At 39.2% G+C, this 25,837-nt stretch overlaps 3 protein-coding genes across 3 annotated transcripts; all 3 read left to right on the top strand.

Moving 5' to 3' along the window:
* Positions 1 to 751: 751 nt before the first annotated feature.
* Positions 752 to 7,051, top strand: LOC103843708 (protein NETWORKED 1D). The gene is made up of 5 exons (XM_009120468.3): positions 752 to 1,610; positions 1,778 to 1,844; positions 1,953 to 2,068; positions 2,204 to 5,841; positions 5,973 to 7,051. Exons 3-5 carry the CDS (start codon positions 1,972 to 1,974, stop codon positions 6,891 to 6,893), a joined length of 4,656 nt encoding a protein of 1,551 aa, XP_009118716.1. The 5' UTR covers positions 752 to 1,610; positions 1,778 to 1,844; positions 1,953 to 1,971; the 3' UTR covers positions 6,894 to 7,051.
* A 1,740-nt stretch (positions 7,052 to 8,791) lies between these two features.
* Positions 8,792 to 9,592, top strand: LOC103843851. Its single transcript, XM_009120630.2, has one exon. It carries the CDS (start codon positions 8,792 to 8,794, stop codon positions 9,590 to 9,592), a length of 801 nt encoding a protein of 266 aa, XP_009118878.2.
* A 1,823-nt stretch (positions 9,593 to 11,415) lies between these two features.
* LOC103843709 (protein SPIRRIG) lies at positions 11,416 to 25,823 on the top strand. The gene is made up of 19 exons (XM_009120469.3): positions 11,416 to 11,850; positions 12,201 to 12,270; positions 12,443 to 12,528; positions 12,797 to 12,932; positions 13,013 to 13,069; positions 13,207 to 13,377; positions 13,480 to 13,671; positions 13,803 to 13,868; positions 14,196 to 14,310; positions 14,469 to 15,634; positions 15,825 to 16,524; positions 16,644 to 16,746; positions 16,848 to 17,962; positions 18,059 to 19,709; positions 19,980 to 22,991; positions 23,077 to 23,385; positions 23,495 to 23,801; positions 23,893 to 24,039; positions 24,133 to 25,823. Exons 1-19 carry the CDS (start codon positions 11,678 to 11,680, stop codon positions 25,360 to 25,362), a joined length of 10,806 nt encoding a protein of 3,601 aa, XP_009118717.2. The 5' UTR covers positions 11,416 to 11,677; the 3' UTR covers positions 25,363 to 25,823.
* The last annotated feature ends 14 nt before the right edge of the window (positions 25,824 to 25,837 follow it).

Raw genomic sequence — 25,837 nt, forward strand, 5'->3', positions numbered from 1 at the left:
TTAGTTTAGAGTTCAATATAGTATCAACGTTGAATATCATATCAGGCACATGGACTATGGAGGGATAATTATTAAGTATTTTGGAAATGATAATACAAACTACAAAGATAATAGGTTTAGGAGCATGAAACCGTTGTGGAAATATTAAAATGTAAGATAAAGAATTATTAAAATGGTTGGTATGGATGGCTGTTGAGTGTTGATTTTTCTATTCATTTTTTTTTGTTTCTTTAGCATCGTATACGTCCTTCTCGTTTAAAACCGACAAAAATAAAATGAAGAACAAATACACCTTTCAATTAATTCAATATTACATACATAGAATATGTTAGAAAAACGGTTGATACGAAGTCACGTTTGCAGTTTGGTTTACAAAAGAAAGTGATCTTAACTATCTCGAAACGCCATGTAAATATGTATACAACCTTTTATGATGCTTAGACGTCAAATTATTTCAAATAGATGAATCATTCTTTTCTGTCTTGATTCCTGAATACAGACGGAATAAACAACCACTCTTCGTTGGTTTGGTTGGTAACAAAAAGATATGGTATAAGTTGCGTCAAAGAAGTAATCCATCTTTAACACATAAGTATTCTCAGTCACAATTGTGATTATAATCTAAATGTAACGTCAGCATATACTTCTTACCGTTATTTACAAACCCACCAACCCCAACATTTTTTGAGAAATTGAACGCCAACTTTAATTGGTCACATGAAATGATTGGAAAAGTTTGACACGCAAGATCCTCCCTCCGATAGAATAGGTCGAAAGGAACTAATAACCAACGTGGAGAAATGACAAAGGGTGACACGGAAGTGGACCGAAAGCACACCGTCCAAGACTTCATGTCTTTGTAGCTTGTCATTTCTCAGCGTCCCTATGCTTTATCAACATTATTGCTTATTCATTTTAGCTATAAAAATGGTATAACAAGAAAAAAAGAAGAGATGGCAATGCTATTTTTAAATCTACTTTTCACAACATATACCAACTTTCTTCTACCTCACTACATTAGTTTTTAAATATAAATTAATTCATGATTTTAAACCATACTATATTTGAATTCTAACAACTATTAAAAACTTCTAACTGTTATTATTCAAGTCTATAGTACTTAAAACAAGGAGTTGCATTATAAAGAAAAAAATTAGATATAGAGAAGTATCAAGTGTTAAAATGTGTTTTTCATGGGAAATGGAAAGTATAAGATTAAATATATTATTTTTTTGGTACATTTAATAATGGATGGATTAAATAATTAGTTTCTGGACATAAAAGGCCCATAAAGGTTTTCTTAAGTTAAGCCAACCAGTTGGCAGCGAAGATGATCACAAGGCCGCAAAGTCACGCCACTTCGAATTAATAAAAGAAAAACATTTTTGGAAACAGTAGAGAGGAGGGTGGTAGCGTCATTTCGAAGCTTCTCCGTAAGTCCACCGTACCTAACCAATTCTTGATAACGTCAAAAGTAGAAACAGAGCGGAAACGCCTGTAGAGAGAGAGAGAATAGAAGGAGAGATATTCAGCGGAAAGAAGTTGAGCTAAGACACGCGGAGAAAACTCAGGAGAAGCGAATAACTTTTTTTAAAACACTATTCTCTCCGGTAATTATCGCGATCTTTGTTTTCAGACCAACTGTTGTAGTTAGTTTCTGTTTGGTCTAATTAGCACTGTACCACGGTCATGTGATCGTCTAATTTGTCGTTTATTAGAGCAGAAGAATCGTCGTTTTTTTTAATCTGATGATCAGGTTTGTTATGTTTCTGACCAGGTTACTACTCTCGATTGCTTCGGACAGTGATTTTTTTTTGTCTCGATATTGGCCTTTCGTTGACTTGGTAATAATATTCGTTTATATTTTCTCTCTCCTTTTTATTTTTGTCTATATATGATTTGATTCATTCTTATGGAAGCTTAACCTGTGCTTCTTCTTTCGCTTTGTTTAGCATTCTGGGCTTGTGAAAAATGGCGGCTGTTGCGAATTTTAATACTAAACGTTATTCTTGGTGGTGGGATAGTCACAATCCCAAAAACTCTAAATGGCTTCAGGATAATCTCACAGGTATGTCACTAACTGAAGCTACTAACTTCAATCTTAATTTTAATTGTTCTAAAAATGTGATTTTTTTTTAGTGAGATGTTGAGGCCTGATCATTTTTTTTTTGTTATTTACTAACATGTTTTTATTTGTTGACAGATATGGATAGTAAAGTGAAGCAAATGATAAAGGTTATTGAGGAAGATGCAGACTCCTTTGCTAGGCGAGCAGAGATGTATTACAAGAAGCGGCCTGAGCTTATGAAACTGGTGGAAGAGTTTTATCGCGCGTATCGTGCTTTAGCTGAAAGATACGATCACGCCACAGGTGCTCTTCGTCATGCTCAGCAGACTATGGCAGAAGCGTTCCCCAACCAAGACCACACCATGATGTTCGGTGAGGAGTCACTCGCTGGTTCTTCCGCAGAGGAGTTTGATCCGCAAACGCCTGAGAGTTACCCTCCTATCCGAGCTCCGGTTTACCCCAGTGAGTTACAAAAAGATGCTTCCTCTCATTTGAGTACAGTGAAGCGAAACATAGCCTTCATGGAGGATCCTCAGGCCGTGTATAACGGGAAAGGTTTGAAAATTGGAAAGGCAAGAAGCGCGAAGGTTGTGTCAGAGTCTGAACGAGCTAGCAAGGCTGAAGCTGAAGTTGTGGCGCTAAAAGAGGCTCTTGCGAAAGTGCAGGCTGAGAAGGAAGCTAACTTAGCTCAGTTTGATCAGAGTTTGGAGAGACTGGCTAATCTTGAGTCTGAGGTATCTCGTGCGCAAGAGGACTCGAGGGGTTTTAATGAACGAGCTACAAGAGCTGAATCCGAGGTCGAAACACTTAGAGAAACGCTTAGAAAGCTAGAGGTTGAAAAGGGAGACAGTTTTCTTCAGTATCAGCAATGTTTAAGAAACATAGCTGATTTGGAAGAACGTATCTCTCTAGCCGAGAAGGAGGCTGGAGAAGCTGAAGCCGAGATTCTATCCTTGAAGCAAAGGCTTGCTAGATCAGAAACTGAGAAGGAAGCTGCTCTTGTCCAGTACCGGCAATGCTTGGAAGCGATATCTAACTTGGAAGAGAGGTTGCGCAAGGCTGAGGAAGATGCAAGGCTAATCAACCAACGGGCAGAAGATGCTGATGGTGAAGTTGAAAGCTTAAAGGAAAAGGTCTCTAAATTAACTGAAGAGAACGAAGCTTATGAGCTCCAGTACCAGCAGTGCCTTGAGACAATTGCGGATCTAAAGCTCAAGCTGTTTCATGCTCAAGAAGAAACCCAAAGGCTTAGTGCTAAGCTAAAAGCTGCGGAGGAGAAATGTGTAGTGCTTGAGAGATCAAACCAAGATCTTCACTCTGAGGTTGATGGTCTACTGGAGAAGCTGGGGGATCAAAGTCATGAACTCACGGAGAAACAAGAAGAGATGGGGAAGTTGTGGACTACTGTGCAAGAAGAACACTTGCGTTTCGTGGAGGCTGAGACCGCCTTTCAAACGCTCCAGCAGTTGCACTCTCAGTCTCAGGAGGAGCTAAGCGCTTTGGCGTTGGAACTGCAAAAGAGGTCTCAGATTCTTAAAGATATGGAGGCTCGTAACAATGGGTTACAGGAGGAAGTTCAGGAAGCGAAAGAGGAGAACAAATGCCTCAGTGAGCTCAACCTCTCCTCGGCTGCGTCCATTAAAATTCTGCAGGAGGAGGTTTCGAGATTACGGGGGGAAATAAAGGAGCTTGAAGGTGAAGTTGAGCTGAGAGTGGACCAGAGAAATGCTTTGCAGCAAGAGATATACTGTCTTAAAGAGGAACTAAGCCAGATAGGGAAGAAACACCAGTCCTTACAGGAGGAGAACTCAAAGCTAAAGGAAGTAAAGGAAAAGGAAAGTATTGAGAAGACGGCCTTGCTTGAGAAGTTAGAACTGATGGTTCAGAAAAATCTTGTTCTTGAGAACTCCATATCAGATTTGAGTTGTGAGCTGGAAACAATCAGAGGGAAGCTGAAGACATTAGAGGAAGCTTTTGCAGAAGAGAAAGACATGTTGGTTTCCCGTTTGGAGAGTGCTACAGAGAACAGCAAGAAACTCTCTGAGGAGAACAGGCTACTGGAGAATTCTCTGTCTGATGCCAATGCAGAGCTTGAAGAGCTTAAGTCAAATTTGAAAAGGCTAGAAGACTCATGCCACTTGCTGAGTGATGACAAGTCAAGTTTAGTTAGTGAAAGAGAAAGCTTACTCTCTCAAATGGAGATAATGAGGAAAGACATTGAAGAGCTGGAGAAAGAACAGGCAGAGTTAAAAGTGAAAGTTTTGGAACTAGCAACCGAGAGGGAATGTTCTCTTCAAAAAATTGAAGAGTTGGGAGTGTGTCTAGATGCCAAAGACCGTGACTATGCTAGTTTCGTGAAACTGTCTGAGAGTCAGATGAATGGCATGAAATCAAAGATCCATCATCTTAAAGACGAGAATCAACGCAAGGAGAGAGAGTATCATGATGCTCACGTTGAGATTATTGTTCTGCAGAAGTGTTTGCAGGAGTGGCCTGAGAAGAGTTCCTCCCTCGTTGCCGAGAATCAGAAGATCAAAGAGGCTTGTCAACTGTTGGAAAAGCTAGTCTCTGAACTAGAACAAGAAAACATTGGGAAACAAGTGCAGATTGAGTCCTCGATTAACTGCATTAAAATACTGAGAGCGTGGATCTTCCAGGTACTGATGAAGCTTGAAGTTATCCCGTGTATAGATTCCTGTGATGAGAACTCGCAAGACCAGAAAAATATGCACGACATATTGGATAGACTTGATGCGATGCAAACTATGCTTCATGAAAACCAGCAGTCCGCTATTGAGAACATCGTCCTTGTTGAGTTTCTCCGGCAACTGAAGCTAGAAGCTGTTGGCATTTCAGCAGGGAAGAAACTCCTTGAGAAAGAACTTGAATCTTATCGTCACCAGCTCTCCCTTTCGCAGGACATGAATGGAGAATTGACCACAAAAGTTAACCAAGGAGTAGACAGAGAAGAAGCCTTGAAGGTGGAAACTGAGGATTTGCGCAGGCAAGTAAATGACTTGTCAAAGTCGACAATGCAGTTGGAGGAGGAGAAACGTGAACTGGAAGATGACATCTCTTTGCTTCTCTCCGAGAGTATATACCAAAGCAGTCTCATTCTTCTTTTGGAGGATGTTGTTTTGGAGAAACTTTCAGTGGCGGTGAAGCTAAACGAGGATATGGAAATGCTCAGTTTTGTTAAGAGTAAGCTCGAGGAAGGGGTAAGCGAGGTTGGTGATAAGTTGAAATCTACGGAAACTGAGAACTTGCAGCTTAAAGGTTTGCTAGAGAAAACAGACGCTGAAGTCGCTAATGTGAGGGATCAATTGGTTCAGAAGGAGAAAGAACTTCTAGAAACTATGCTGCTGATCTCCACCGTGCAAAACGAAAAGTCTGAATTATCTAAGGCAGTGGAGGGTTTGGAATGTAAGTACAAGGAAGCTAAAGCAACAGAAGAAGATAAAGATATCCTATGGGAGTCTCGGGCTTCAACGTTGTTTGGAGATTTGCAGATGTCAGTTGTTCGTGAAACATTGCTTGAAGGGTTGGTCCGTGAGCTAGAGGAAGCCTACAAGAGCCTTGGAGAAAGAAGCACATTAAAAGACGTGGAGGTTGAGCAGCTTAAAGGAAGAGTGAACAACTTAGAGGAGGCGAACAAAGGACAAAGGGATCTCATGAGTAAATACTCCCAAGCTATTATATTGTTGAAGGAAAGCTTAGAATCTCTGGAGTCACATATTGACATGCCTCACGAGTTCGAGAATGGACCAGCCAAGGTAAGCTGTCATAGCAAACACTGCGTCTAATAATCAAAGCCATTGAACTGATGTTGCATATGTTCTTTTGTTAGTTTTGAAATTTTCTTGTGGGTCAAGTAACTAATCTTTTGTGTGTATTTTGGTAACAGGACACTGCTTCAATGGTGGATAACAACGAGGGATTCTTAGAACTTCAAGAAATGTGTTTGAGAATCAATGCTATTGAAGAGGCGGTAACCGAAAAGCTTGCAGTGCAAGAACTAAAAACAGCAAGCAGAAGTGGAAGTCTGCGGAGACAGAACAATGAAATATACTCTGAGGAAAGCGAAATGATCACGAAAGATATCGTACTCGACCAGGTCTCTGATTGCTCATCATATGGGATTAGTAAGAGAGACATTGTGAAGACAGAAGATGATCACAGTCTTGAGGTAAAGCCACAAAACCATCAGAAAGGCAAATCCATGTCTGAGGAGTCACTGGTCGTGGACAAACTAGAGGTCTCAGACAGATTCACGGATCCAAACAGAGAAGTAAACAAGAGGAAAGTTCTCGAGAGGCTTGATTCGGATTTACAGAAGCTCTCAAATCTTCATATAGCCGTTGAAGATTTAAAAAGCAAAGTGGAGAGAGAGGAGAAAGGAAAGGAAGAGTACGAAACAGTTAAGGGACAGATCAGTGAAGCAGAGGAAGCGTTGGAGAAACTTCTAAGCATCAACAAGAAGCTGGTGACAAAAGTGGTGAGCGGTTTTGAGGTATCAGATGGAAGCAAGTCATCGATGGATCTTGATGTGGATGAGAATAGCAGAAGGAGGAGAATATCAGAACAAGCGAGGAGAGGATCAGAGAAGATTGGGAGGTTGCAGTTGGAGATACAGAGGTTACAGTTTTTGTTACTGAAGCTGGAAGGAGAAAGAGAGGATAGAGTGAAAGCGAAGGTGGCTGATAGCAAAACGAGGACTCTTCTTAAGGACTATATATATGGTGGAGTGAGAGGTGAGCGAAGGAAGAGGATAAAAAAGCGTTTTGCGTTTTGTGGGTGTGTGCAACAACCACCTCCATCTCCTTGATCGTTTTGTTAAAAAGCATAAGAATAATATTCATGTGAATGAAAGTGAGTTTAAGTTTAATATATGAATGACAAACACCTTTGTTAATATATGTTTTCGCGTTTGGAAGATTTTAAAAGAAATTTGTATATTGCAGGTGGCTGCAATTTCATTTTGTAGTTTTTTTGGTAAGTTCTTTTTTTGTCACTGAGTTTTTGGTCAAGTTCATTTTGTAGAAGGAAGAGTCAAAGGTTATCCGTTGTGGATAACACAAGTTAGCGTTCGATTAAACTTTTTAGAATTTATAGTTTAATAATGATATAATAAATAATAAACATTAACAATAAAAATACATAACTAATACAAAATTAACAAAAAAACATACAAACATAACACAATGTAGACTATGTTTTGATTGATTATTTGTGGAAAATATATTAATAATACTGTCTTAAATAAAATTCTAATATTTTATTATATGTGTGGTTATATAATTTGGTTATTGCAATAGCGATTTATAATAAAAATAAATTTTAGTTTAAAAATTAAAACGTAATGAGTGAACTTAATTTTAAATTGATAAGTTGATTATTTGCAGCTTTAAAGTAATTTTTGGTTTTTGTTTTTCTAAAATATATTTTATTCAATTTTTATTTTAACAAAATACACTTTTTATTTTATAGAGAAACTAGTTTTTTCTAGGTAAAAAGGTTGATTTTTTTTTTCCAGATTTTGAGTTGTTTTTAGTTTTGTTTTTCTAAAAACATTGTTCATCCAATCAAAGCTTTTTGAGACTTTATAAATTAGTTTTTTTTTAAGAAAGAACAACTGTCCATTTTAAAACAAAAGCCAAAATCTAATTTTTTAGTTTTATTGCTTGAAAATAATTTTACAATTTTTATAGTACTTAATACCCGATTAAAAACAAAAGTATGGCTTTAAGACAACACATTCATCCAAAAGCAACATGAAATCGAGTACTAGTTAAAGAAACCATAAATTGAGGTGTTTAAGAAGATTTGTGCTGCTTAAGACAATCGATTATCTTCAAATCCAAAAACACAAAAAAGAAACCACCAACCGCCACAAAAATGAAAATAGTCTTTAACTGATTAAGAGAATCAAACAGAAAATATGTAGCAAGAAAACTAGACCCTACACTCAACGCTTCAAATAAGTACCCGAGCTTCCCGTTGACGAAGGCTTTGGCACATGTGTTTAACGCCACATAAATGATAAAAAACTGAAGAAAATAGAGTGGGGAAGCTTCTCTTACATTGGTGTCAAAATCAGTAGATTTACATTTATTGACCAAGTTTTACCTTTTATTTATGCAAATATATAATTTCCACCAAATTAATATATTTTATTTGATGACTATTTACCACCATTTATTTTTCTGATTGTTTAATATAGGTGACATCAACGTTTTATTTTAAAATACCTAAAACCACAATTTGCTCACAATTTGATTACAATTTGCTCACAAAATGGTCTTACGTTTCATTTATTTATAAAATAATATAATATATCTGAATACACATTATATAAAGAAAATTAATCGAGCAATCAAACTCGACTTTTAAAATTTATATTGAAAATTTCCAAACTGGATAATTTCCTATTCAAATTATTTTTCTTCACGACCAAACAACGATAATGGAATTGTTATGAAATTAACATCTAGTATTATAATTTTGCAAACACCCACACCTTTTTCTTATAGATGGAATAAACAAGTTTTGGGCATGTCTTTTTTTTGTAGTATTAGGTTAGGAGTTAGGAATAGTTGCACCAAAAATAAATAAGAATGATCTAATAAGAATCAGTTTAAGAATCCATGAATAGTTGTATACTTTGTGTGTTTTAGTAAAATATAAAGCATTTATTTGATTGAAATTAGACATGAAGCTGATTTGATGATTGGTTGGGGGCAAGGGAAGCTGATCGACATCACAGGTCCTACAGGCACTACTTATTTGGGCATTAGGAGACACGCTAAGGTTAGCGATGCTGTTACATTGGAAGGGTGGAGCATACGAGGAAGTAGAAGCCGTAGGTTCCACGAGCTGAGAAATAGTATCTTACAAAGAGAACCTCCGCAACCAGAGAACGGCAAGGACATAGTATTGTGGAAGCATGTGAGTGATGATTATAGAGATCATTACTCTGCGGCTAGTACGTGGGAGCAAGTGAGGTCTAGGAGGCCTAGAGTCGAGTGGAGTCGAGTAATCTGGTTCACACAAGGGGTCCCACGATTCTCATTCATAACTTGGCTAGCAGTGAAGAATAGACTATCAACTGGTGATCGTATGAGACAATGGGGAATGGTACAGAGTTGTGAGCTTTGTGGAGAGAGAGATGAAACGCGTGATCATTTGTTCTTCGCATGTCCTTATTCCTACACAGTGTGGGAGAGTCTGGCTAGGAGACTTATTGGCATCAGCATCAATCCGGATTGGCAATGGACACTGCATCGCATACAAAGAATGAGTCAAGGGAAAGCTGATACTGTTTTGGTGAAGCTTTTGTTGCAGACCACAATCTACCACATTTGGAGAGAAAGGAATGGGAGGCGTCATCAGCAAAGCAGAGTCACCACTGATCATATGCGACGGCGCATTGATAAGGCAGTGAGAAACAGAATCTCATCACTCAAATACAGATTCGATCACAAATATGGAGGATTACTCAGCCGTTGGTTCCAGCTTAGTATGTGAAGAAGTACTGGTTCATACATAAAGATAGTAGAGTAGTCATACTTATGTAAATAACATTCTTTGCTTGATCAATAAATTTGATATTTCATCAAAAAAAAAAAAGAAATTAGACATGAATATGTGAATGTGTATCATCTCTAAACATGCTTACTCGACAATTTAAATATGCATACAACTATTAGATACAAGAATGGGAGTGTGATTGGTTGTATAAATTGAAATTAACACCATTAGATTTAAAACATATCAGATTTTTTTTTGTTGATTTCAGACTGATTCATTAGTCATTTAAATCCAATTCTTAGATCTGCATCACTGTATTTACAAATTTAACATGCTTTTATTTGATTTCTACACTAGAGAACTAATTCAATAGAAAATAATTACAAATCTACTAGTTGTTTTTCAAATTTCTATAATATATTTGTAATATCTTTATATTTATTTTTTTGGGGAAAATTAAAAATCGATCACAATATAATCCCATAAGATCTTATCATACTATGTTTGGTAATTTTTGTAAAAAAAAACTAGATTTTGTAACGATGATTTTTTCGGGAAAAAATTGACGATTAATTATAGTGTTGTTGATTTTATCATTAATAAGGGGGGTGTTATTCAATCGGTGATTTAAAATCAATTCTCAAGTTTTGTAATCAATTAGATGGTGTTATTCAATAGTGGATTTAAAGTAAATTCCATAGCTTTTATAATCCATTGTTATTAGATGATTGATTGTAACTTCTACTTTAGTGTTATTGGTTATTAAATTTAGAATGTCTCAATTAAATGATTTTGAAATATAGTGTTATTAGTTCTTAGATTTACAATCTCTTCATTAATTTTTTTTAAAATCTCTTGTTATTCAATCAATAATTTGAATACAACATTTAAAATATGGTGTTATTCGTGTATAATAGATTCTTACAATGATTTGATTTGAAAATTGTTAGAATGGATTTGAATCTTGCTTCATGAGTAAATTATATTACTCAACAATCTAACTTTGCTCCCTAAGATTTTAAAATCATTTCTTAGATGATGTTATTCAATCATGTATTTTAATAGATTTTAAATCTATGTAAAATTCACCGTTATTTGAAAGGTGATTCTAAATTATATTTAAAATCTAGTGTTATTGGATATTGTATTTATAAATTTAATTTAAAATCTGGTGATATTCAATGAATGATTTTGAATGATTTAAATGTCGTTTTTAGAATCTAGTGTTATTCAACTACAAAAGATTTAATTTTTTTTTGGAATTTAAAATTGATTTCAAATCATTTGTGGTGGAAACAAATAATTGGAATAAAAATCCAAGGTATACTTCAGAAATTTTAGAATTCATTAACTAAAAACTATGTTGAAATTTAAAATTTTAAGTGTATTATTTTAAAGTAAGAATAACAAGTCAACCTTTGCTAATCTCCCGTATTAGATCTAAAAGTGTGCTTATATGTTCTTATAGCTTGACTTGGCTTATTGTCTGCGCCATCTCTACATAAAATTCGTAGTCGTTGGGTTGCAAATTGCAATGCAAGTCTTAATCGGATCAAAATAGAAATATAAATTACAGTGGGCACATAATAGTAGAAAACTAAAACAAGAGGACTAGTAAAGTAACAAAACTGGAAATTACAACGAGAGAATGAACAAGGCGCGGAGAGACGCCGTCAACAAAAAAAAATATAACGACGAAAGCCGGAAGAAATTGAAAACTTGATTTTTCTTTTCAGCTAAAAATCAAAATCATTAACTTAATTAAAATAAAAATAAAAAATTCGTTTTTTCTGTGCTAAGCTCCTTTTCTTCCTATTTTGTCAAAATCGTGCAAGGGATTATTCAAAGGATCTTAGATCTTTCTGCTTTGACAAGAAACCCTAATTTGAGACATTGTACCTTCAGCTCAATTTGATCTCAAAGACTTTTTTTTTTTTCCTTTAATTCAAATTCCATTGGCGTCATTTTAGGATAAATATTTGTTTTCTTGCGATGAGAGCTTCTTTCTGATCTCTGACTCGACTCGACTCGGATCTGTGGGAGGAGTCTGCTCTCGTCGTCGTCGGATGAAAGTGGACAACCATGAAATGGTCAACATTGCTTAAGGACATCAAGGAGAAGGTCGGTTTAGCTCAATCCCCTGACTCCGCAACCGCCGATGCTTTTTCCGTTGACCTAACTGCTCCCTCCTCCCCTCTATCTACTACTCACGCCGGCGAGTCTTCTCGCAGTGACTTCAACTCATCTCCTTCGAGGTATGCTATGGATTCTGCTTGATCTGGCTGTGGTTCCCGATTAGATTGCTTGTTAAGTGATCAACATCAAACTAAGTGGATAGTCTCTTTTATATTGCTTTATAAATGAATCAGCATCAACTAAGTGGATAGTCTCTTTTAGATTGCTTTTTGTGGTGCTAGGTTTTGTGATAGGATTGATAAATAAGAGTCAGAGACTGCTGCTACTTACATGTATAAGTCTTTTTCTTTTACATGTTTAGTAGAAATAGTTAATCAGCTTTATGTTGGCCACAACGACAGTCGTACAAGCCTATTGACTGATTGTTGTAAAACAATTGGTAATCCTCTTTTTCACTTCTTGAAAGCAGAGAACACCATGAATTGGAACTGGACTTCAAGAGGTCATGGGAAGAGTTCCGTTCTTCAAGCTCTGAAAAGGTTTTTACTTTGATATTCCAAACTGATGATTTGCTATACTTGTGTGTTTTTTTTTTGACAGAATGTCTTACCTGTAATCTTGGAACAGTTCCTCTTTTGGCATTTTTATAGTATATGATCTGCCTACAAAAGACTAAAAATAATTAATGCTAATCGTTCATATGTCACACAGGAGAAGGAAGCCGCCTTGAATCTCACCGTGGATACGTTTTGTAGATTAGTGAAGCGGAATGCTAATATAGATCAATTAGTTACAATGTAAGCTATTCCATACTCTTTCTCCCATTCTGGTTGGATATACGTTGAAATGGGCTTTGTTGTTTCGAGAGAAAAAAAAATGCATTTGCACCAAATTAAAGTGTTTCCGAGTCTTCACATCATTTGAATTGTTTTGGAGAAAAAGACGTTTCTCAACCTGCATGTTATTCCCCTGTCCAGAGGATCCTCTTCTGTACTTCATATTCTGTGATTGTAGCTCACATATATGGTAATATCACCTATATTGAGAAATTTATTTTGGTTTCAGGTTAGTAGAAACACATATATTCTCTTTTGTCATCGGGAGAGCATTTGTGACAGATATTGAAAAGTTGAAGATCGGCAGCAAGACAAGGTCATTGGATGTAGAGAGAATATTAAGGTTCTTTTCAGATGTCACCAAGGTTTGCCTTTTTCTAAATGTTGTGCATCTTGACATGCCAACCTATCTTCTCTATTTTTAATACATGATTTCTTCCTGCAGGAGGGATTTAGTCCTGGTGCGAACCTTTTGACTGCTGTTGAAGTACTTGTATCTGGGGTAGTTTTTTTTTTACCTTTTCCAGTTTACGCACTCCATAAAAGCTTACAAAGCTCAATTTGTCCAGTATGCTGGATTTTTTATGCGTTAATATATAATGTGCTACCTCCTAAACGCCTTGTATGTGTTCTTTTCAGCCAATCGATAAACAATCTCTACTGGATTCTGGGATATTCTGCTGTCTTATACACGTTTTCAGTGCGCTTCTAGCATATGATGAACTAAGCAAAAGTAAAACAAATGATTTGGAAGAGAAATCAGTGGACAAAGATGCTGGATATAAAGTACTTCAGACTAGACGACTTGAGGTTCTGTTTCCATAACTGTGTTCCAAATTCTAATAAGACTAAAACAAATACTTTGTTTTGAGCTGGATATTGACAACTAAAGTTTACCCCTCATTCTTGTAGGTGGAGGGTAGTATTGTACATATTATGAAAGGATTAGCAAGCAATCCTTCTGCCGCTCAGAGTTTGATTGAAGATGACTCTCTTGAGTCGCTTTTCAATATGGTTGCCAATGGCGCCGTTATTGTCTTCTCTCAGTATAAAAAAGGCCTAGTCCCTCTCCATAGCATTCAGCTTCACAGACATGCAATGCAGGTATTTTTCGTGCATCTGTTTTAGAGTATTGTGTTGCCAACCGAAAAAAATTCTGTGAACGGCTTTTTTAGCTTGACGGTTGAAACTTGATGCTTATAGTTCCATTTAACACCCTTCCGTGTCTCCTCCAGATCCTTGGACTTCTTCTAGTCAATGACAATGGGAGCACATCAAGATATATACGCAAGCACCATCTGGTATGACATTAAATTTTGCAGACTGCCTATGTGTTGTTTATTGATTCGCCTGCACACTTAATAAGCTTTCTACGTGGGTATAGGTTAATTCTTTCTTGCTAATGTTAAATTTCTTTGGTCAAAAACTTCCCTTCAGAAGATTTACGTTGATTAAATTAAGGATAAAAGCAAATGATAATTAAATGTTGTATGCGTATATTTTAGTTTAGTATTACGAAGTGATTAAGTCCAATAAGGCATTGGAAAAGGGTTTCATTTTCTACTGTGAATTGCTTATAGTAGTCTACCAAACCTACAAATCATATAATTTCCTGACTTCTCCTGCAGGTAAAGGTTCTTTTGATGGCTGTCAAAGATTTTGATCCAGATTGTGGTGACTCAGCTTACACAATGGGTATTGTGGACTTGTTACTTGAGTGCGTGGAATTATCATACAGACCTGGTAAATATGGTCTACACCAATATAAGCGCTCTAAATATATTCTTAAGCATATTCTCCATATGGAAAATGCAACGAGAGATTATAACATTCAGTTGTCACATAACATGTAAGCTGTTCTAACCTATGGCTACTAATCGTTTTCAGTTTTGACTTTGTAGAGGCTGGGGGTGTTAGGCTCAGGGAAGACATACGTAATGCACACGGTTACCACTTTCTTGTTCAGTTTGCCCTGGTTCTATCTTCCTCGCCAAAGAATCAGACGTTTGTGTCCACTAGTTCATCTATCGATCAATATAGTGGTTCAGATGGCTCAGAAGTGTTTCCTGATGGTGGAAATACAAAAAGTAGAGAAAATGCTGATTCTTCGTCAGAAAAATTTTCTCCATCATTGTCGAGGTTGCTTGATGTCCTTGTCACCCTAGCTCAGACTGGTCCAGCTGAGCCATCTATAAGTAGGGCCTCACGTTCATCCCAAACGAAGCCAACTGGGCATAGCAGAAGTCCAACCCCATCTGTTGATAGTATATATGATGAAACATGGGAACAGGGAAGTAGTAAAGTTAAAGACCTGGAAGCTGTCCAAATGCTGCAAGATATCTTCCTGAAGGCAGAGAATAAGGATCTTCAGGCAGAAGTATTGAACAGAATGTTCAAGATATTCTCGAGCCACGTGGAAAACTATAGATTGTGTCAGGAATTAAGGACCGTTCCATTACTTGTCCTCAACATGGCGGGGTTTCCTTCCTCGCTGCAAGATATAATCCTCAAAATTCTTGAATATGCTGTCACAGTTGTGAATTGTGTTCCAGAGCAAGAATTGTTGTCCCTTTGTTGCTTATTGCAACAGCCAATCACATCTCAGTTGAAGCAGACCATACTTTCTTTCTTTGTGAAGCTCATATCGTTTGATCAACAATATAAGAAAGTCCTACGTGAAGTTGGTGTTTTGGAAGTCTTACAGGATGATTTGAAGCAGCACAAGCTTCTTATGGGTCCAGATCAGTATAGTGGAGTCTCTAACAATTCAGATCGGAAGCCTAGCGCAGGTAGCTTCAAAAAGCACTTAGATACTAAAGATGCCATCATTTCTTCACCAAAGTTGATGGAATCTGGGTCAGGAAAGTTACCTGTCTTTGAAGTTGACGACACTATTACTGTTGGTTGGGATTGCCTGATCTCTTTGTTGAAGAAAGCTGAGGCTAATCAGGCATCTTTCCGTGCGGCGAATGGTGTGACGATTATTCTTCCTTTCTTGATATCGGATGCCCATCGAACCGGTGTCTTGAGGGTCTTATCTTGTCTAATAACGGAAGACACTAAACAGGTAAACTAAACTCCGAACAAGACTTAGCTTTGTTTTACTTACACAGATTTGTTCCGCTCCTTTTCTTGGATTTGTTACACCACAGCAAATTATATTGCAAAGTTGATGAATTGGATTTACACTGATGCCACTATTGTATATTTTACATTGTTGACAAAATCCTTACTTTTCTTAATGTCTCTTAAACCAGGTCCATCATGAAGAATTAGGAGCTGTTGTTGATTTGTTGAAGAGTGGAATGGTTACTAGTATTTCTGGCCATCAGTACAAGCTTCATGATGATGCCAAATGTGATACAATGGGTGCTCTGTGGCGAATTGTTGGTGTCAATAGTTCTGCCCAAAGAGTCTTTGGCGAAGCCACTGGTTTCTCTCTTCTATTGACGACCCTTCATACTTTCCAGGGGAACAAAGAGAACATGGATGAGTCTGATTTGATGGTTTACATCAAATTGTTTAAATACCTATTTCGCCTTATGACAGCTGCCGTCTGTGAGAATGCTCTTAATAGGATGAAACTTCACGCTGTGATAACGTCTCAGACATTTTATGATCTCTTGGTGGAGTCTGGATTACTGTGTGTTAAGTTGGAAAGGCAGGTTATACAGCTGTTGTTAGAACTTGCACTTGAAGTGGTGGTTCCACCATTTTTGACATCAGAATCTACTGCCTCTGCTGCTACAACAGAAAGTGAAAAGACAACCTTTATTGTAACAACCCCATCAGGCCAATTCAATCCTGATAAGGAGAGAATCTACAATGCAGGTGCCGTTAGAGTTCTTATCCGTTCATTGTTGCTCTTTAGTCCGAAAATGCAGCTAGAACTTTTAAATCTTCTGGAATGTCTTGCGCGTGCCAGTCCTTTCAATCAGGAAAACCTCACATCAGTTGGTAAGAACCACGCCTCTTGGGGTATTCTTCAATCAATTTTCAGATCCCTGTCGTTGTTGTTTTTTCCCTGTTATTCTCTCTCACCCCTTTCTCGTTCTTCATGAATTGTAATTGAACAGGCTGCGTGGAACTTCTGTTGGAGATAATTTACCCCTTTCTTCCGGGTTCATCTCCATTTCTTTCTTATGCTTTGAAGATTGTGAAAATTCTTGGAGCATACAGGTACGAATTACAGCATATTTAGTATATTCAGAATTCATTTCGAAGGTTGCCATATTTGTTCTTTCTGTCTGTATTCTTAGTACGTAGTTTTCTTTGTGTAGATTGTCCCCGTCTGAGCTTCGAATGCTGTTTAGATATGTTTTGCAAATGAGGATTATGAATTCAGGTCATGCAATAGTTGGGATGATGGAAAAGCTAATTATCATGGAAGACACAGCCTTGGAAAATCTATCCCTGGCTCCTTTTGTAGAGATGGACATGAGCAAAACTGGGCATGCTTCTGTTCAGGTGTCTCTGGGAGAAAGATCTTGGCCTCCTGCTGCTGGTTATTCATTTGTTTGTTGGTTCCAGTTTCGCAATTTCTTAACAACCCAAGAAAAAGAACCAGAAGCATCCAAATTTGGCACTTCATCAAAGAAGCGCACCTCGACTGCGCAACAACACGAACGGAACATATTTCGGATGTTTTCTGTTAGTGCTGTAAGCAATGAAAGTCCATTCTATGCAGAACTTTACTTTCAGGAGGATGGTATTTTGACCCTTGCCACTAGCAATTCAAGTTCATTGTCGTTTTCTGGATTGGAGATTGAAGAGGGCAGGTGGCATCACCTTGCTGTTGTTCATAGTAAACCGAATGCGCTTGCTGGGCTCTTCCAGGCTAGTGTTGCAACTGTCTATCTTGATGGGAAACTAAGGCATACGGGTAAATTGGGGTACTCTCCATCGCCTGTTGGAAAATCTTTGCAAGTAGTAGTTGGAACTCCAGCTACTTGTGCCAGAGTTAGTGATCTGACATGGAGAACACGCTCGTGTTATCTTTTCGAGGAGGTGCTCACATCAGGTTGCATTGGTTTCATGTACATTCTTGGTAGAGGGTACAAAGGTCTTTTCCAGGATGCGGATCTCTTACGCTTTGTGCCAAATCAGGCTTGTGGTGGGGGGAGCATGGCTATCCTGGACTCATTAGACAGTGATTTGACTTCATTGCCCAATGGGCAAAAGGTTGATGGAAGCAATAGACAAGGAGACTCTAGTGCAGATGGTAGTGGAATTGTCTGGGATCTTGAGAGGTTGGGGAATCTTTCCTTTCAGTTACCTGGCAAGAAACTTATTTTTGCATTTGATGGGACATGCTCTGAATTCATCCGTGCGTCTGGAAGTTTTTCCCTGCTTAATCTGGTTGACCCATTGTCCGCGGCTGCTTCTCCAATTGGAGGTATACGGGGACCTTTAATACTCTAGTTCCTTTTTGTACGTTCTAATCTGATCTAGTTACGTTGTTTGACTGATTCTGCTTTTTCAAACGGTGTAGGAATACCACGTTTTGGACGTCTGGTGGGAAATGTATGTATCTGCAGACAAAATGTTATTGGCGATACTATCCGCCCCGTGGGAGGAATGGCTGTTGTACTCGCGTTTGTCGAGGCTGCCGAATCTAGAGATATGCTACATATGGCTCTTTCATTGCTTGCTTGTGCGCTTCATCAAAACCCTCAGAATGTGAAAGATATGCAAACCATCAGGGGATATCATCTACTAGCACTATTTTTGCGTCCCAAAATGACCCTATTTGATATGCCGTCTTTGGAGATATTTTTCCAGATTGCTGCATGCGAGGCTTTGTTTTCGGAGCCAAAGAAACTGGAGAGTGGACAGAGTCATATTAATATGACACATACGGAGGCTGTATTCGAAAACAGCTATGAGGATCTTGGTCTTTCGAGATTCCGCTACGAAAGTTCCTCAGTTGGGTCTCATGGGGATATGGATGACTTTTCTCTTCCCAAGGATTCTATTAGTCATCTTTCTGAGTTTGAAACCGATATCCCTGTTGAAACATCAAACTGCATTGTCTTATCCAACGCGGATATGATTGAACATGTCCTCTTGGACTGGACCCTTTGGGTAACATCCCCTATTTCCATCCAGATTGCTTTACTTGGTTTTCTGGAAAATCTGGTTTCAATGCATTGGTACAGGAACCACAATCTTACAATTCTGCGAAGAATCAATCTGGTGGAACATTTGTTAGTGACACTTCAGAGAGGTGACGTGGAAGTTCCGGTGCTGGAAAAATTAGTTGTTTTGCTTGGATGCATCTTAGAAGATGGCTTCTTGAGTGCTGAGCTTGAAAATGTGGTTAGGTTTGTGATTATGACATTTAATCCACCTGAAGTGAAGTCACGAAGCTCATTATTGCGCGAGTCAATGGGAAAGCATGTAATTGTGAGAAACATGCTTTTGGAAATGCTCATTGATCTCCAGGTGACAATAAAAGCAGAGGAACTTCTGGAGTTGTGGCATAAGATAGTCTCATCAAAATTAGTAACATACTTCCTCGATGAAGCTGTGCATCCTACAAGTATGAGATGGATCATGACCCTTCTTGGTGTTTCTCTTGCTTCTTCTCCTAACTTTTCCCTTAAATTTCGGACAAGTGGAGGTTATCAGGCGCTGATGCGAGTACTTGAGAACTTTTATGATTCCCCAGACATATATTACATACTGTTCTGCTTGATCTTTGGGAAACCTGTTCATCCAAGACTACCGGAGGTTCGGATGTTAGACTTTCATGCCCTAGTCCCGAATGATGGAAGCCATGTGGAGTTAAAATTCATAGATCTGTTGGATTCGGTGGTAGGAATGGCTAGATCTACTTATGACAGGTTGATCATGCAATCAATGCTCGCCCACCAGTCTGGAAATCTCTCTCAGGTCAGTGCCAGTCTTGTAGCAGAGCTTGTAGAGGGGGCAGAAATGACTGGGGAGCTTCAAGGGGAAGCTTTGATGCACAAAACGTATGCGGCACGTTTGATGGGTGGCGAAGCATCAGCTCCTGCTGCTGCGACGTCTGTTCTCCGGTTCATGGTTGACCTTTCCAAGATGTGCCCTCAATTCTCTGCTGCTTGCAGGCGTGCAGACTTCGTTGAAAATTGTGCTGATCTTTACTTTTCCTGTGTCAGGTTGGCATCATCAGACCTATTGATATAATTTTCACCACCTACTAAATATTGATGATTTTCTTTTGGGCTTTTTGAAAATAAATGATTTCCGGCATCGATCTAATAGTCGATGAATATACTAAATGTGGACTGTAATATGTTTAACGTGTCATCTCTTGCTCAATTTCAGAGGGTCTAAGATAAGACTAGGATATTTTCATGATGTTGGATAGCGTAACCTGCTAGATATTATTTGCATAATTTGCGCCTAAAGGTTTTTTCGTGCTGTAGGGCTGCGTATGCTGTGAAGATGGCGAAACAGCTCTCTGTGAAGGCAGAAGAGAAGCATACAAATGATGACGATAACGGCTCACAAGGAACTCTCTTTAGCTTGCCTCATAACCAGGATAAGTCCGCTAAAACCTCCATCAGTGCTGGAAGTTTCCCTCAAGGGCAGGTCAGTCTTAGCTCTGAAGAAATGCCTTTATCAGCAAATTATGTGGTTCGAGATAAGATGGAGAACATTCTTACACCACCACCACAGGACGCAAGTAAATTATTTCAAGGTGTTGAAGATGTTAAGAAACAAGAAGGTAATCATGTCGGCCATGCATCACCTTCAAGTGAAAAGGATTTTCACGATCGCAAAGGGAATGCAAGTCAAGTTCAGGCAACAGATTCTCAGAGTTCTGCATCTTTCCCTATGATCGAGTCTCCCCTTTTATCTGAAAAATCAGGCCTCAAAGTCTCATTCACTCCATCACCATCTCCGGTTGTTGCACTTGCATCCTGGCTAGGCTCTAACTATAATGAATCTAAAAGTTCTACAGTGGGTTCTCCTTTTCTTGAATCATATGTATCTGTTAATGAAGTTGATGCATCTTCAGAACGAAAGTCAGGCTCCCACGGGTCTTCTGCTGTCAGTGCCTTCTTTACAGTTAGCCCAAAACTTCTCCTCGAAATAGATGAAACTGGCTATGGTGGCGGGCCTTGTTCTGCCGGAGCGAGTGCCGTGTTAGATTTTATGGCAGAGGTACTTGCTGACTTAGTGACTGAACAGGTTAAAGCTGTACCGGTTCTGGAAAGCATATTGGAAATGGTTCCTTTCTATGTTGATCCTGAAAGTGTGCTAGTTTTTCAAGGCTTGTGCCTTAGCAGAGTCATGAACTATCTTGAAAGGCGTCTCTTGCGTGATGATGAAGAGGACGAGAAGAAGCTGGACAAGACCAAATGGTCTGCGAACTTGGATACGTTTTGCTGGATGATAGTGGACCGTGTGTATATGGGTGCATTTCCTCACCCCACTGGTGTTCTTAGAGCTCTTGAGTTTTTGTTGTCGATGTTGCAATTAGCTAACAAAGATGGTAGGGTTGAAGGAGTCTTTCCCTCAGGGAAAGGTTTGTTATCCCTTGGAAGAGCAACACGGCAGCTTGACGCTTATGTACACTCAATCCTGAAGAACACAAATAGAATGATACTATATTGTTTCCTGCCATCGTTCTTGATAACTATTGGAGAGGAGGAACTGTTATCACAACTGGGTTTACTTGTCGAATCCAAGAAGAGGCCATCTCCGAATCCAGCTGTTGATGAACATGGGATTGACATCTCAACAGTTCTGCAGTTGTTGGTCGCAAACAGGAGAATCATATTCTGCCCAAGCAATCTTGATACTGATTTGAATTGCTGTCTGTGTGTGAATTTAATCTCCCTGGTCCTTGACCAGAGAAAGAGTGTGCAAAACATGTCACTTGATATTGTCAAATATTTGCTGGTGCACCGAAGATCTGCCCTTGAGGATTTGCTCGTCACTAAACCAAACCAAGGACAAAACTTTGATGTTCTACATGGCGGTTTTGATAAGTTGTTGACTGGGAATCTACCAGAATTCTTTAAGTGGCTTGAAAGCTCGGAGAAGATTATTAACAAAGTACTGGAGCAGTGTGCTGCAATAATGTGGGTACAGTACATAGCTGGCTCAGCAAAATTTCCTGGTGTCAGGATAAAGGGGATGGAAAGTCGCCGGAAGAGAGAGATGGGGAGAAAAGCACGAGATATGTCGAAATTGGACCTAAAACACTGGGATCAGTTGAATGAGCGGAGATATGCGCTTGAAGTATTGCGTGATGCCATGTCTACTGAGCTTAGAGTTGTTCGACAAAACAAATATGGTTGGATACTTCATGCTGAGAGCGAGTGGCAAACTCATCTCCAGCAGCTTGTGCATGAGCGTGGAATCTTCCCAATGCGTAAATCCAATGGTTCTGAAGATCCCGAATGGCAGCTCTGTCCGATTGAAGGTCCGTACAGAATGCGCAAAAAGCTTGAACGATGTAAGCTAAAAATTGATAGCATGCAGAATGTTCTTGATGGAAAGTTGGAACTTGGAGAAATTGAGCTTCCCAAAGCCAAAAATGAAGATGGGCCAGTTATTTCTGACACGGATTCTGATCCAGCTTTCCTGCTCAGTGAACTTTATGATGAGTCGTTTTTGAAAGAGTCGGATGATTTTAAAGATGTCGCTTCTGCCAGAAATGGATGGAATGATGATAGAGCTAGCAGTACAAACGAAGCAAGTCTTCATTCTGCTCTTGACTTTGGTGCCAAATCTAGTACAGCATCTGTGCCAATAACAGACAACACCCATGCAAAATCTGAGACTGGCTCTCCAAGACATTCATCTTCTGCTAAAATGGATGACACGAAAGGCCCGGAGGAAAAATCAGAGAAGGAACTGAATGATGATGGTGAGTATTTGATCAGGCCATATCTGGAGCATCTTGAAAAGATTAGGTTCAGATACAACTGCGAGAGAGTTGTTGATCTCGACAAGCATGATGGAATCTTCTTAATAGGGGAGTTCTGTCTGTATGTGATAGAAAACTTTTATATTGACGATGATGGGTGTATTTGTGAGAAGGAATGCGAAGATGAGTTATCTGTTATTGATCAAGCGTTGGGTGTGAAAAAAGATGTCTCTGGAAGCCTGGATTTCCAGTCTAAGTCTAGCACATCATGGACGACAGCAGTGAAAACGGGAGCTGTAGGGGGAAGAGCATGGGCATATGGTGGTGGTGCTTGGGGAAAAGAAAAAATGGGCACGACTGGCAACTTGCCGCATCCTTGGCGTATGTGGAAGCTTGATAATGTTCATGAAATTTTAAAACGTGATTACCAGCTACGTCCGGTTGCCATTGAGATCTTTAGTATGGATGGATGTAATGATCTCCTCGTGTTCCACAAGAAGGAGAGGGAAGAAGTTTTCAAAAATCTGGTTGCCATGAATCTTCCAAGGAACAGCATGTACGGTATCATCGTTCTTTTCATCTCGTTTCCTTTTGTTCCTCGCTACTGATTTAACATTAATGCATATCTTTATTTTTCCCAGGCTCGACACAACCATTTCAGGATCAGCAAAACAGGAAAGTAATGAGGGAAGCCGCCTTTTCAGATTAATGGCGAATTCATTCTCAAAAAGATGGCAAAATGGGGAAATCAGCAATTTCCATTACCTAATGCATCTCAATACCCTAGCAGGACGTGGATACAGTGATCTGACGCAGTATCCAGTATTTCCTTGGGTTCTCGCAGATTATGATAGTGAGAGTCTTGATTTGTCAGATCCCAAAACATTCCGCAAGCTTCATAAACCAATGGGTTGCCAGACACCTGAAGGAGAAGAAGAATTTAGGAAACGGTTCGTCATACATCTAAATTTTTCATGTTAAGTAGTTATGGTTTCACGATAGCATAATTCTATTCAACCTTTGCTTATCATGTATTCCCTTTTACCTCCTTGATTGCAGATATGAGAGCTGGGATGATCCTGAGGTTCCAAAATTTCATTATGGTTCTCATTATTCAAGTGCTGGAATTGTCCTGTTTTACCTTATTCGCCTCCCACCGTTCAGTGCTGAAAACCAGAAGCTGCAGGGCGGTCAGTTTGATCATGCTGATAGACTCTTCAATAGTATAAAAGAAACTTGGCTAAGTGCATCTGGAAAGGGAAATACTTCAGATGTAAAAGAACTCATTCCTGAATTCTTCTACATGCCCGAGTTTTTGGAAAACAGATTCAGCCTTGATTTGGGTGAAAAACAGTCAGGAGAGAGGGTTTGTGCCAATTCTAGTTCTTTTAATCGCGTTTGAATGTACTATTTTCCTTTCATGTTTTGATATGGATAGTTCTCCTGCATAAATTCAGGTTGGTGAAGTCTTTCTGCCTCCGTGGGCTAGAGGTAGCGTTCGTGAGTTCATCCTCAAGCACAGAGAAGCGTTGGAGTCAGATTACGTCTCAGAGAATCTGCATCATTGGATAGATCTCATCTTTGGGTACAAACAGAGAGGAAAGGTACATTAGACAACATTTTCCTCTTGCTTCTAGCCAAGTAGAATGCAGAAATCATGTTATATAATCCTTCTTTATTGGAATGTTTATTCACAGGCTGCAGAAGAAGCTGTAAATGTTTTCTATCATTACACGTACGAGGGAAATGTTGATATCGATGCAGTTACCGATCCCGCAATGAAAGCTTCCATACTAGCGCAGATTAATCATTTTGGGCAAACTCCGAAGCAATTATTCCAGAAACCTCATGTCAAAAGGAGAACAGACCGAAAAATCCCTCTCCACCCTCTGAAACATTCGACGCATCTAGTTCCTCACGAGACGCGTAAATGTTCATCTTCTATAAGCCAGATCATTACTTTGCACGACAAGGTGCTCGTCGCCGGGGCTAACTGCTTCCTGAAACCCAGTGGCTATACGAAATACATAACGTGGGGTTTCCCAGACAGAAGCTTGAGATTTATGAGCTATGATCAGGACAAACTGCTATCAACTCATGAGAATCTCCACGAAAGCAACCAGATCCAGTGTGCTGGTGTTAGTCACGATGGACGCATTGTGGTCACTGGAGCAGAAGATGGTCTAGTTTGCGTGTGGAGAGTGAGCAAGGATGGGCCACGTGGCTCGCGACGATTACGGTTAGAGAAAGCCCTATGTGCTCACACAGCTACAGTCACGTGTCTACGCGTAAGCCAACCGTACATGATGATTGCGAGTGGGTCTGATGACTGCACAGTTATAATATGGGATCTCAGTTCGTTGAGTTTTGTGAGACAGCTTCCTAACTTCCCAGTTCCCATCACAGCAATCTACATCAATGACCTTACCGGGGAAATTGTAACTGCTGCCGGCACTGTCCTTGCGGTTTGGAGCATCAATGGCGATTGCCTTGCTGTGGCCAACACATCGCAGTTACCATCTGATTCGGTATTATCTGTAACGGGTTCGACATCTTCCGACTGGCTTGAAACAGCCTGGTATGTAACTGGTCATCAGAGTGGAGCAGTTAAAATATGGCGGATGATACATTGTACTGATCCGTTGAGTGCCGAGAGCAAAACGAGTAGTAGCAACAGAACAGGAGGGTTGAATTTGGGTGATCAAGTGCCAGAGTACAAGTTGATTCTACATAAGGTGTTGAAATTCCATAAGCAAGCGGTCACCGCTCTCCATCTCACGAGCGACCTTAAGCAGTTACTGAGCGGCGATTCAGCTGGACAGCTGCTTTCATGGACATTACCAGATGAGACATTAAGAGCTTCAATGAAACAGGCATCACTGAAACAGGCATCACTGAAACAAGCTTCAATGAAACAGGCTTCATAGGTATAGGATGTAAAGCGGAGACCAGTCATTCCCCTTTGGGTAGAACCGGAGAAGGGGACTTCAAGACAGGACCACATAGTAGGAAGCAGAACAAAGTCTGAACAAAGGTGTTGGCTCTGTTGAATCTCTTACATCACTGACTTGCAGGCTAAGAGGAAGAGAGCGAGGCGAGACATTCTCGGTTAAGGAGTTTTCAAGATTGGGAAGGAGAAAAGGTTTGGTTTAAGGATTTGTGTAAATAGATGGGAAGATTACAAGCTTTACAGGGGAGTGTTGTGTACTACTGTGTACAGTATTGTATTTTTGCGGCGTTTGTTTCACTTAATATTATTTTCTTCTTCTTGAAAACTCGTTGCAGAAGCTGGGCATATTAGTATTTACAGCCCCATCTCTGCAATTGTTGTATTGTTTGTAACCTCTGTATTCTTCATCTTTTGCTTCAATGTATTTGTTTTTTTGCTCTTGATTATAGATA

This window comes from Brassica rapa, chromosome A09 (assembly GCF_000309985.2).
Source record: "Brassica rapa cultivar Chiifu-401-42 chromosome A09, CAAS_Brap_v3.01, whole genome shotgun sequence".
NCBI lineage: Eukaryota > Viridiplantae > Streptophyta > Magnoliopsida > Brassicales > Brassicaceae > Brassica > Brassica rapa.